The 12,779-nt window shown below is 49.1% G+C and overlaps 4 protein-coding genes and 1 non-coding gene across 5 annotated transcripts; 2 read left to right on the plus strand and 3 right to left on the minus strand.

Annotated features, from left to right (window-relative positions):
- Positions 1–305: 305 nt before the first annotated feature.
- Positions 306–746, plus strand: LOC129063785 (histone H2B type 1-C/E/F/G/I). The gene has a single exon (XM_054564852.1). It carries the CDS (start codon positions 337–339, stop codon positions 715–717), a length of 381 nt encoding a protein of 126 aa, XP_054420827.1. The 5' UTR covers positions 306–336; the 3' UTR covers positions 718–746.
- Positions 747–2,783: 2,037 nt separating this feature from the next.
- LOC129063979 (small nucleolar RNA SNORA70) lies at positions 2,784–2,918 on the minus strand. The gene has a single exon (XR_008528411.1). It is a non-coding gene; the product is annotated as a small nucleolar RNA SNORA70 (small nucleolar RNA).
- A 724-nt stretch (positions 2,919–3,642) lies between these two features.
- Positions 3,643–4,022, minus strand: LOC129063801 (histone H4). The gene has a single exon (XM_054564867.1). The coding sequence runs from the start codon at positions 3,989–3,991 to the stop codon at positions 3,680–3,682; it is 312 nt and encodes a 103-aa protein (XP_054420842.1). The 5' UTR covers positions 3,992–4,022; the 3' UTR covers positions 3,643–3,679.
- A 6,121-nt stretch (positions 4,023–10,143) lies between these two features.
- On the plus strand, positions 10,144–11,417 carry LOC129063773 (histone H1.3-like). Its single transcript, XM_054564839.1, has one exon. It carries the CDS (start codon positions 10,193–10,195, stop codon positions 10,826–10,828), a length of 636 nt encoding a protein of 211 aa, XP_054420814.1. The 5' UTR covers positions 10,144–10,192; the 3' UTR covers positions 10,829–11,417.
- LOC129063774 (histone H3.1) lies at positions 11,418–12,470 on the minus strand. Its single transcript, XM_054564840.1, has one exon. The coding sequence runs from the start codon at positions 12,242–12,244 to the stop codon at positions 11,834–11,836; it is 411 nt and encodes a 136-aa protein (XP_054420815.1). The 5' UTR covers positions 12,245–12,470; the 3' UTR covers positions 11,418–11,833.
- Between the last annotated feature and the right edge of the window lie 309 nt (positions 12,471–12,779).

The following is a 12,779-nucleotide window of genomic DNA, read 5'->3' on the forward strand; positions in this document are numbered from 1 at the left end:
AGATGTGCTGGTGCCTTGCAACCCCGGTTCCCGCGCACAGACCCGGTGACCTTAGCACAGTGCAGGGGCGGCATTTTTTTCTAATCCTTTTTAGGCGAGAAAAAGAATTGGGTCATTGTTTAAAAGTGCAACTACAATTTAACGAATGAAAAGGCACATTTGGGATTCTTCCCTTCTGATTGGGCAGAGCCTATTCTTATGACGTCGCTCTGAATACCAACCAATCAGACACAGGGCTTTAGTTTAGCACCTTATTTGCATACCAGGTTCTATATAAAAAGGCCCCGTCGCGATGTGCTGTACTTTTGCACTTCCAGACTCGCTTTACTTGCGATCATGCCTGAACCAGCCAAGTCCGCGCCCGCCCCGAAGAAGGGCTCCAAGAAGGCGGTGACCAAGGCGCAGAAGAAGGACGGCAAGAAGCGCAAGCGCAGCCGCAAGGAGAGCTACTCGGTGTACGTGTACAAGGTGCTGAAGCAGGTGCACCCGGACACGGGCATCTCGTCCAAGGCCATGGGCATCATGAACTCGTTCGTCAACGACATCTTCGAGCGCATCGCGGGCGAGGCGTCGCGCCTGGCGCACTACAACAAGCGCTCGACCATCACGTCGCGGGAGATCCAGACGGCCGTGCGCCTGCTGCTGCCCGGCGAGCTGGCCAAGCACGCCGTGTCCGAGGGCACCAAGGCCGTCACCAAGTACACCAGCTCCAAGTAGACTCGCAAGAAGCCGCTTGGACTCCTGAACCCCAAAGGCTCTTTTCAGAGCCACCTACGCTTTTATGTAAAGAGCTGGGCACGGGCCTGACTAAAGTAGAAAATCCTGATGTGAATGTGGGACGCCCTGTAGGTGTCGCTGCAGCTCTGCACCCGCCTTTACTTGTGTAGTCTGAGTACCTCGCCAGCCCCCGCCCTTTGCCTGAGGCCTTTAGAGTCCTTGCCAAGCGCTTTGTCTCGGGTGAAGCCAGTTCGGTGGCTTCAGCTCTAGGGAGGGAACAAAGGTGACTGCAACTTTCTTTCCCGATCTTTAACGAGATGCTTAAAATTCGGTGTTTTATTTTCATGACAAAGCGCAAAATCCACACTCGCTGAAGCAGGCTACAAAAAGAACTGTCAGTGTTCAGTGTCCACTAGGTTGCATGGCTCTGCAGCCTCCAATCTGTCCAGTGTCCCGGTCACGCTTTCCCTCCTGAGCCCGTTCCCACCGTCCTGTCTCCAGGCCTCCCAGCTCAGCTGCAGGCCCTTAGGCCTGACCGGACCGAGGGGGCCCGGGGTCGGTCAGGACGTGCAGGGGAAGAGGGATGCGGGAGCGGGAGATGGCCATTTGACGTCTGCGTGCCGGGCACGGAGGTCTACAAGCCTACGGTTTGTGATCCCCTAATGCCAAGCAGACTAAATCCAAAGAAAGAAATCGCATGATTTCCCTCCTCTGGAAGCTGAGGCGGAGGCTTCCCTCCCGGAGAGCCTGCACCGCCCCGCCCCCCCCCGCCCCCCCCCCCCCCCCGCCGACTGTGGTAACACTTAGGCAGGCAGAAGCCCTCACCCCAGACAAGCGTCCCAGCCGGTCTATCTGGCGACCTTAGTATCTCAAGGTAAAATAAGCACAAAGATGCAAATATTTTTTTCTAGGTTATCAAACCATTACTGCCTTTCAACTTTTCTGGTCACCTTGGATTTACTTGAGCTTAATACAGAAAGTCCTCTGTCCTGGAGAGTCTAGTTTCTGCTCCAGCCCCTGTGGCTGTTTAAAAAGCGCTCCTGGTCCCGGGTTACTCCTGAGCACAGCCTTCCGGTGGGTCCCGCCCGCACGCTGTGCAGAGGCAGAAACTGCAGGAAGGTCTCAGGCCCAAGTCGGACCCACGTCTGAACCGACATCCAACCCAGCCTCGGAAGATTTTTTTTCTCCTTTTTGCTTTTTGTTTCTCTGGCATCGTTGTTCAGCTTTTGTTTTTGCCCCCCCACCCTCCCGCTTACTGTTGTTGGAGAAAATGTGATCCTCTGCAGCTTTCAGTCCCTTGCAGTTTTGTTCTGCCTGATGTGCCCCTGGTCCCACATCCGACCCCTTCTCCCTGCAGTGTATTCACCACCTCCCATTGCTGGGTGCTCATCACGTGCCTGGCAAGCCGGCTTCCACCCTCCTGGCCTTGCAGCCCCGAGGGCTCCCTGTGCGCCCGGCCCCACGCAGGGCGTTAGACTGGTGCGGCTGCCTTAGGCCGCGGTCCCAGAGGCCACCGTGGAGTTCTGCCTTCCCGGGAGCACACGGCGGGGAGGACGACAAGGGGCGACTGAAACGGGCCTGTATTGGAGAGAAAGAGGCCGAATGACCATTGGGTAGACGCCTGCAACTGCTGGATGCAAGACCTTCTGGGCAGACAGCTTCCTCTAAGTTCAGTCCTATTTAAGCGCCAAGCACTGAATTATGAACTGGGGGCTGTAGCAGTGGTCCCCGAACCAGACTGTGCATCACAGTCACCTGTGCGGGGCGGGGGCAGGGTGTTGCTGAAAGTCCAGAAGGCTGGTCCGGCACCCACTTTGTTCCTTGGCTCTGGGGGAGATCTAGGAACTGGGCTTTCGAGCTCTCACAACGCACACGCGCTGCCCATCTGGTACTAGGTTTTGAGAACATCTAGATAGAGGGCAAAGAGCAAGCGAATCGAAACCGCTGATGGTAAACAAGGCCCATGAAACGTCTATGTCCATATGCGTAGTTTTCAACGTATTCTCAAAGTTTTGCTAAGAACTACTCTCCTAAAGAGACACATTAATTTTTTTTTTTTTTTTAAGGGCTGTATCCAAGGTCCCTTAAGGCAACCCATACTAGCAATAGGCTGCGTACACTACCAAGGATGCTACTGTCTGCAGACATTGCACACCAGGCCCTCATGGGTAAAAGAGCTTGGTCGGCTTAATTGGCTGCAGTAAGAGACACATTACTTTAAAATATCCACATTGCAAGTGCCTCAGGCACACATGCAGTGCCCACGTCCCCCTCTGCCATGCAATGAGGCCCCGTGTTCTGTCCAGCAGGGGACACAGTGGAAGCACCAGAGAAAAAGCTCACTTGCTATCAGACTCTCTTAAAAGGAATTTCAGGTCAGCACAATCCATACTGCTCAATAGAGAAAACCTGAGTTCAGGCAAGCTAAATTACTGTCAGAGAGACATTAACACAGCTGTTATTTTTGTCCATTGAAACAGATGCTTGATTCGTCCAGCTCTGAAACTGATGTGCTCCTCTCGGTCGCTCCTAACTCCCGTCCCTGACAAAATCATTGCTCCAAGTCCTGGGGCCGGCTGCTGTCTGCCCAAACACCTGCCCCTTCCTTACCCTGGGCCTGGGACGGACTCCCCTCGCTTACCTAGTACGTTATCTACATGAACCACACCGTTGTTGCCGACGAAGCCAGGAAACATTCCTTGAAAAAGGGATGAACCTCCATCTCAATGTTCCTCTCACTTATGTTAATGCGTGCAAACTGCAAATTGACTTAAACCTACAGATTAAGACAATCGCGGAGTAAAAAGTACACCAAGATTATAAGAGTTTATAAACCACCAGGAAAAGTAACAATCCCCACCACAGGAAAACTGCTGTGAAGTGACAACTCTTTTTTGTGAATAAGTAGGTGGCCCTAAAAAGGGCCTTTGGTTTTTAGTGTATTTGCGAGTTGCTGGGCGCCTCAGCCTCCGAAGCCGTAGAGGGTGCGGCCCTGGCGCTTGAGCGCGTAGACCACGTCCATGGCCGTGACCGTCTTGCGCTTGGCGTGCTCCGTGTAGGTGACGGCGTCCCGGATCACGTTCTCCAGGAAGACCTTGAGCACCCCGCGCGTCTCCTCGTAGATGAGCCCGGAAATGCGCTTCACGCCGCCGCGCCGCGCCAGGCGCCGGATGGCGGGCTTGGTGATGCCCTGGATGTTGTCGCGGAGCACCTTGCGGTGGCGCTTGGCGCCGCCTTTACCTAAACCCTTTCCACCTTTGCCCCGACCAGACATGACGAAAACAGCTGCTGAACTCACAACGCTGTGCTGCTGCCTACAAAGCTCAGCATTTTTATAGGAACCTGTCGGACCTGATTGGAAACCGCAAGAACATGGGCGGTGACCTACTCAGTTCCAGCCCTTCGTTCATTTGTCCTTGCTCGGCGCTACGGGGACCCGGAAGCTACACTGAATCCTGGAGGGGTAATTGAGCAAACGCTCTTATATGTGGATGTGTGTGTTTCCACACAATACTCGGAGCTATTAAGTGGGACAATTTCCTACTCTTTCCACAAAGAAGGTTAACACTTGTCCTTCAGATTTTCCAAAATATGAAATAATAACTTAATGCATGTTGTTCCTTAAAAGGCACTTATAAGAGCTAACTTATGCAAATCGTTTAACACCGGTAAATAGCCAGCCAGACAACATTTAGTGCACCTCTCTGCGATGTGCACCCCTCTAAAACGGTCAGCCTGACAGAGGACCCGAATTTTCTAAACCTTCTGTGGAACTGTGGAAGAAAGGAATTTTCCTCCAACCTCTCCTAGCTGGTCTAATACACTGAAAGGGACAAGCAGTAGAAAATCAAATGTTAATACAGGCGTAGGGGGTATTCGTGTAAGAATGAAAATTCCAAAGACAAGCAAGATGAGATGTATATATGTCCTTTTGGATAAAGGAGAAAGGGGGAGGGGGTCTGGGATCTCAAAGGGAAAATAGGCAATTTACAGGGAAACTTGGAAAAAAAGTCCTGCTAGACAACTCAGCACCCAGGGTGCAGAGGAAAATCTGGCGAACAGATTTTGGCGTGGATCCTTTCTGTCTCCCATACTTAAGTCATATGTGCTAAAGTGAATGTGCTAAGACAGTCACGCTCATGTTGCCTTCCTGAAGCAGGTTTTTTACATCTGAATCTCATTAAAAGAAAAGAGAAATTCTCCCTCACTTTATTGGGTTTTAAGTGACTTCAGCTGCAAATTATCTGCGTGCCAGGGTGGCACATTTCAGGGAGTGTCATTCCTGACCCCCACACTTCTTTCAAGAATGACTCAAAATAAAAAAATACTTAAATATTTAATTCACCGTTCATTCTCTTGTGGAGTTCGAGCTGACGTTCCTAGCCTTGGCTTTTCCTCCGTGGCCTGTGTTAGGCAGGGGAGACAGCAAACCAAGGCGGGGTGGGGGCAGAGACATGTCTCATTCATTTACTCAGCAGCCCGGGGCCTGGTCAGAAGGTGCACAGACGTTCCGAAACTCCCAAGAAACATTGTGAAGGTGCAGGAGGAAGAGAGCCCTTGAAATTCGGTCTGCATGTTTTCCAGTCTTTGGGAAAGAAAGCCTTTGAAACTGTGTGTGAATCGCCAGGTCTAGAGAGGGGAGGAGGAGGGGAACCAGACGCTGGCTGCAGGCGCAGGGCCCCCAGCATTTCAGACGGGCCGAGTGCCCCGTGCAGCGCAAGTGAATTTCAGAATCACACTTGCTGTCTCACTTCCGCGATATGCGTTCCCTCTCATCTGCATCCCTCACTCAGGAGCAAAGCAGAAACTGAGGATGCAGAGCACCCTAACTCAGGCCGCCCAGGTAAACCTGTGAGGAGGCCCAAGCTCATCAAAGCCGCTCCGTGACGTTACAGAAGATGGAAACGAATTCCAGAGTGGAATTCGTAAGCTGGGATAGACAGACAGAGTCCGGAACATCTGGGAACTTGTGTGTAGAGAACGAAAGCTTCATCTTTCTTCTTACCATCCCCCAACTGAACGTTCACATTTCCTGTTTATGAAAACTGGCTGCAAACAGCCTGATTGGCTGGACCTGCGCTGCATTCATCTCGCAACCCACTTGCAGCTGTTAATGTCTCAAAATATCTTTTAAATGTATTTCTCCACCTAAACTGTGGTAATTTTTGCTCATGTGGGCAATCTTGTGGTTTAATGTATTGAAATGAAGCACACACGTTAATACTTCACCAATATGAGTTTTGGATGTTAATAGCTATACTTTAAAATAATGGTTTTTCTTTGTATAATCCTAGGTATATTTCCTTAAACGTTTACCAGTGTTATTCTGGGAATTGGCCCAAACGCTTTCTCGGTTGTAGGGAAAAGTCAATGACACAAAAGTGGCTGAGGATCCCTCTTCCGTCGGGCGCCGGAAGCCTTGAGAGGCTCCGGATTTCGGGGAGAAGCAGACAGAAGCATCGGCGAAGTCCAGCACGTTGGGATGAAACGCATGTTAGTGTCAACACTCTGTGGAGGTGTCAGAAACACGGCGACGATTTTCTCCACTTGTGAACAGGAAGGAGGTCATTTCCGCTCTCTCTTTTCTTCGCGAGTTTTCTTGGAGAAAGAATGAGTCTGAGTCTTCACTCTTCCCTTAGAAATAGAGAAGTTTTCCACAGATCCAGCCCCGCCTTCAGTTTTCACAATGCGACGTCTCTCCTGGGCGGTGGGACGCATAACCTGCAGGTAAGTGGACCGCTGGAGTTAGTGGAGTGGCCTCTCATAAGAAGCACAGATGGGAGACGGTCACAAGGCGTAGCCCGTCTCTAAAAGCGATCGAGTTTTTGTTTCCTCTGCATTCTAAGACATGCAAAATTTTTTCCTAACTGTATGCACTTTCGTGCCAACTTACAAAAAATAATGTTTTTTTCTAAACCATATTGATACAATAAGGTATTCTGTAGACAGAATTGTTTTCTTTCCCCAACATCTGAAAAAATCAATGAGGCTACGAACTCCTTTACCATGTCGAATGGGGACATGGCTGTGAAACTCGAGTTCCTCCGCCTACAGAAGTGCAAGGACTGACGCTCTCAGGAGAGGCATTTAGGGCCACTCCAAGGTCAATGGCAGGAATTCACAACAGGCGATTTCCTTCATAATGGTTCTGCGCCTTCAAAGGTGTCTAAGACCCCCACCAGTCAGGTGGGGCTCCCATTCAATTCAAAATGATAACAAGTGTTCAGCAGGACTGTGTCGGCAGCACTGTGCAGAGCCCAGTAGCACAGGAAACAAGCCTTTGGGCAGTAGCGACAGAATAAAACCCTGGAATGGGATTCGGGATCCTCTTGCATTCTGGCTCCGCAGAGGCTCCCTGCACGCATTTGCGCACGTTCCTGTATAAAAAGGACTGTAGGCCATATCGGCGAGGTCAAACATAGTCTTGGTTGTGTCGTCAACGAGGAAGATTTCGAAGTGGACAAGTATGCAGATAACATGAAGCACGTTATAATAGCTGTAAAGAAATCAATAGAGCAGCTCAAAAGAGGGAGCAATTTTATCCAGTTTAATGGATTGGGAATGACATAAACATTTCAAAGTATGTCATTAGACTAGTTTCATATATACCTTGACTTCAAAATAGGGTAAGGGGTCGGGAACAAAGACAAAAACAAAAAAATCCTGAAACATTTATTCTAAAAGGTTAGATGATTTGACCAATATCATGTAGCTTTTAAACTGCAAAACCAGACTAAAATACATATCGTGTGTTTGAAAATCCCATGCTTGTTCTATTACAGCATGCTACCAAAATGATGATTTAAGGCCGCATAAAAGAAATCGAAACCCATCCTGAAATGCTTCTTCTTAAATCAGAAGGCTAAAGGAAGATGGGACAACAAATGTAAAGCTCACTTGAGGACTATTCATTGACAGCAATACAGAGGATGAAATTACAGATTATGAAAGAAGCCCATGAAGTGAGAATACCCAGTCCTGACAAAATATACAGGAGCTATGCCCTGGCTGGTGTGGCTCAGTGGATGGAGTGCCGGCCTGTGAACAAAAGGGTCACTGGTTTGATTCCCAGTCAGGGCACACGCCTGGGTGGCTGGCCAGGTCCCCAGGAGGGGGTGTGCGAGAGGGAGCCACACATTGATTCCCTCTCTTTCTCCTTCCCTTCCTTTCTCTCTAAAAATAAATAAAAATCTTTTTTTAAAAAAAAGATATACAGGAGCTACAATTACAACAATGATCAACAAAATAGATGAGGAGTGATGATTTTAGGAAGAGTGCACTGAATTTGGTGACAGCCTGGATTTAATAACAAAGGAAATGGAAGAATTGAAATGTTTTTGGGTGAGTTAATAAAAGCATGGTGTTGTTGCCAAAAGATCGTATAAAGACATTGACTGGAAGTTTCCCTTTCGATGGTAACTACTTAGGTGAGGGAGGTCACGTTGAGAGTCAGGTAGCCGTAGTGGCATTTCCCAGCAAGCACTCAGAAATGCAAGTTTGCCACATACGCAGAAGGACAGATCTCACAAGAGAGACTCGGGAATTAGCTACATAAATGTAGCTCATGAACTGACAAAGGTGAATGGCAGCTTTCCCACGTTTTGGTGGCTGAGAGACGGCTGTTCCTTGGTGGTGCTGAAGAAAACCAGATACAATGGGTCAAACCATTTTTAAAATGCGAGAATATACGAGCTGCAGAGCAAGTGAATACACGCTACGCTTAAAATGATTTGTATTGAGTTGATGATTCCTCCTCCTCTCTCATGCCTCTGAGCCACGGTTTTAATTTCTATTAACTCATTTTTTTTCATGTCCGATCTGGATGTTCTGCACAAGTGAAATAGTCACTTGTTGACTCTGATTGTACCGAGGACAAAGCCTGACGGACTTTGCTCTGCTGTCAGGTCCCAGAACTTTCTGTCACAGCCCTAGTGAAACACAGACCTGCGTGTGCTTCGTGACACATGTCATATGCCGAAGACAAACATATAGTTGAGAAGCGAAGAAAAAAAAGTCAAATCACTCTGTTACCAAAATCAAGGAGTTCGCTGCCTGGTGTGCTCTGTTCAACAATGAGACACAGTTGTTGGCGGGTAGTTTCATTTACGCACAGCAAGAAAAAGAGACAGAGGTTCATGTCCAAAGCTCTGTCCCCTTGAAAGGAGGCCTAGCCATGGCTTATGGACACCATTTAGTTCATTGCATCCTGATTTCTATTTTTGCCATTCATTGAACAGATATGATTCTGGGCAAGCTCATTTGATGACAGCTGCATCTGCAAAGCACCGCACATTTCAGCATGTGGCAAAAATAGCTTTTAGTAAGAATTGCCCAGACCTTGATACCCTTGTTCTGTCCAACGACTATGCGATCAATCTATTGTCTACTAACCATAAACCATAAGCTCTAATGCGTTTTCTGTGAGGCGATTTCCTCCCTTAAAGGACTGTAGTAGTAAATATACAACATGCTTGTTCTTACATTTCAGCCTTAAAGAAATTCTATATAAGTGTGTGTGTGCTGTGTGTGTATTCCTTAATAGCGTTATTCCTTGACTGCTTCGCCAGCATTTATGTTCCCCAAGCATGACAAACTTCTACACCCAGAAGATGGTGAACACTTGAATAGCTGATCTCCCCTAAGAAAACAACAGTATTTTAACCCATAAAAGGATCCAGCTCCCTGTTAGGCCTCGGCCTGAGTCTGCTCTGCCTTCAGCCACCGCAGCCGCCCCAGCTACCGTGCAACACAATCTCTGAATAAACCTTCCGTCTCCCGTTCTCCTAAATGAATGCTCACTGCTTGCGGCCAAAAGTTACCTAGCGCTCCCAAAAGTCAGAAAGAGCCATGATAAAGCTTTTTCAGACAAAATAAGGTCCTTTCTTATTAGAAATTGTGGGTATTGCAAGCATTCTTTGGCATGGTTCTTGTAGAGAAATCCTTTAAGGGTCTGTGTTATTTCTCTTTATATGAAAGAGGTTTTCTGGGTAAGTCTCAATGAGAATAAAGCACTTGTTGCAGTGTATGGGGAGCCAAGAAAGTATAGAACATTATGAGAGAGGAACATATCGAAGACACAAGGGGGGAAATTTATAATTTAAACAAAAATCAACAAGTTGACTCTCCGACCGGTGAATCTCTCACAGTGTCGGGGGCTTTTCACAACGGCTGAAACCGAAGTGATACAAACCAGGAGGAAAACTTATGACGGCCTCAAAGCTTGAGCTGCCCCTGTGCATTGTTGAGTAGACCTGGCGTGATTCCTTGACAAGAAATTTTAATTTTTCGGCTTTCCTGAATTGGAACAAACACAACCCGGGCCTCAGCGGAGCCCGGGAGCCGCCAGGACGGAAGGCTGAGCTGCGAGCCAATCAGCGCGCAGCGCCGCGGTGAGTTTATATAGACGCACGCCCCGGCCTGGCCACTTAACTCACAGACCTTATTTTTTTACTACCAGGTATTCGAACCTAGAATCATGTCCGAAACGGCCCCAGCCGCGCCTCCTGCGCCCGCTCCGGAGAAGACACCCGTGAAGAAGAAGGCCAGCAAGTCTGCCGGTGGCGCCAAGCGCCAGGCGTCCGGGCCGCCGGTGTCCGAGCTCATCACCAAGGCCGTGGCCGCCTCCAAGGAGCGCAGCGGCGTGTCGCTGGCCGCGCTCAAGAAGGCGCTGGCGGCCGCGGGCTACGACGTGGACAAGAACAACAGCCGCATCAAGCTGGGCCTCAAGAGCCTGGTGAGCAAGGGCACCCTGGTGCAGACCAAGGGCACCGGCGCCTCGGGCTCGTTCAAGCTCAACAAGAAGGCGGCGTCCGGCGAGGCCAAGCCCAAGGCCAAGAAGGCGGGCGCGGCTAAGCCCAAGAAGGCTGCCGGGGCCGCTAAGAAGGCGGCGGGGTCAGCCACCCCCAAGAAGAGCGCCAGGAAGACCCCGAAGAAGGCGAAGAAGCCGGCGGCGGCCGCAGGGGCAAAGAAGGTGACCAAGAGTCCGAAAAAGGTGAAAGCAGCGAAGCCCAAGAAGGCGGCTAAAAGTCCAGCCAAGGCCAAAGCGCCGAAGCCCAAGGCAGCCAAGCCGAAGTCAACCAAACCCAAGAAGCCTGCTCCACAAAAGAAGTAAGGATTCAGATCATTTAAAATACAAAGGCTCTTTTCAGAGCCACCCAAATAACCTGATAAAGAGCTTATGACCTAACTGGCTGCGGGGTAGGGGTGATGAGGAGAGTGATTACATATTCTGTCTTGCTTAAGAGATTTCAGGGTAACAACAGCATGTACACAGATACGTTTATCAGAAAACGTTGTGCTGTAAAGGGCCTTCGTGCCCAAGGTTAGCACTTGCTGTTCCAGCTGGTAACATTTCCCTGCATACAAGCGTTTTTATAAGCATCCTGCTATAAGCGCTTTTTATTGCTTGGTAGGATTTACTGGTTCATGTGCGAATTTGCAAAACCATTTAATAAAATACAAACTGTCTTCCATTTCAATAAAACTGTTCAGAGCCATAACAAATTTGAGATTTACAGTATAAGGTCGTTTTTATTCCCAGCCAGCCTCAGTGGTCTGTTTTGTGTATCCTACATCGCACCTTTGTTTTAGGTTTATTAGTGCTGCCTATGTAACCAGAGAGCCAAACACTTTCAATATTCAACTTGAAATAATATGCTAATGCTATTAACACTTGCAAGTTTGCTTATGGGTAAATTCAGTGCACTCAGCTGCTGGGGTGTTTTGAAACAGACTTGAAGGCTGAGGATTACTCAGTCACCTTTAGAACTATAGGCATTACATGGCTTGTGTTTAGCAATCGCCCTGGGCTAGGAGACCCCTTGGTTCATGTATGGCAAATACACTGACATACAAAACCTGTTTCCAAACTGAGGTGAAGCTGTGATGCAAGGTTGAGGATTTCTAGGAAGCCAGGGACTATTCAACTGTATCTGAGTGATACATAACATGCCTTGAATACGTTTACTTACAAAAAAAGATGTCGAGCAGACATCCCCCAGTATTCGCTGCAGACTCTCAATTGTTACAATTCTCCTATCCTTACAGCTCTAGTTGAAAGTGTGGGTGGCTCTGAAAAGAGCCTTTGGGTTCAAGGTTGCCACTGGCCGAGGGCAGCTCACGCCCGCTCCCCGCGGATGCGGCGCGCCAGCTGGATGTCCTTGGGCATGATGGTGACGCGCTTGGCGTGGATGGCGCACAGGTTGGTGTCCTCGAACAGGCCCACCAGGTACGCCTCGCACGCCTCCTGCAGCGCCATGACGGCCGAGCTCTGGAAGCGCAGGTCCGTCTTGAAGTCCTGCGCGATCTCGCGCACCAGCCGCTGGAACGGCAGCTTGCGGATCAGCAGCTCGGTCGACTTCTGGTAGCGCCGGATCTCGCGCAGCGCCACCGTGCCGGGCCGGTAGCGGTGCGGCTTCTTCACGCCGCCCGTGGCCGGCGCGCTCTTCCGGGCCGCCTTGGTGGCCAGCTGCTTGCGCGGCGCCTTGCCGCCCGTCGACTTGCGAGCCGTCTGCTTGGTGCGAGCCATTCCCACAAACCAGAAGACAAGGAGAGTGGAAAAATGACAGAGCACAGCCTCCACCGATATATATAAGGCAAATCCAGCTCTTATTGGACCACGCAACTGTCAATCAAGGCTCATAGCGAAATACTGAAACAGAGGTTAACCTCTTAGTCGCTGGAACATCCAGTGATTTAAAAGAGAAAATTAACTTCTTCCTTCCACGCACCCTTTCAACAGCATATTTTTACCCTTTCACGCCTCTCCTGTGTCTATATACCGTTTCTTCATAGTATTTTGGCTTTTCCCCTCACAAGTAATTACAATTACATATCTTGTTTCCTTAATAAGAATTTTAAATTTGGCGCCTTAATCTGCTTTCCTGTATTTTGAAAAGACACCCTGGGAGACCGGGGGGGCGGGAGGGAACTACAACTTTCTTTTTAGCCTCATTCATTTAGGAATGCGAATTTAACATCAATTTCTTCATTTCCATGTTCAAACTTAGAGGGGTTTTTTTTTTTTTCCTGAACTTCCACGTTTCTAAATATCCTGTCACAAT

The sequence above is a fragment of the Pteronotus mesoamericanus genome, unplaced genomic scaffold, assembly GCF_021234165.1.
Source record: "Pteronotus mesoamericanus isolate MK-2021 breed Mesoamerican mustached bat unplaced genomic scaffold, CSHL_Meso_final scaffold_99, whole genome shotgun sequence".
Lineage (NCBI taxonomy): Eukaryota > Metazoa > Chordata > Mammalia > Chiroptera > Mormoopidae > Pteronotus > Pteronotus mesoamericanus.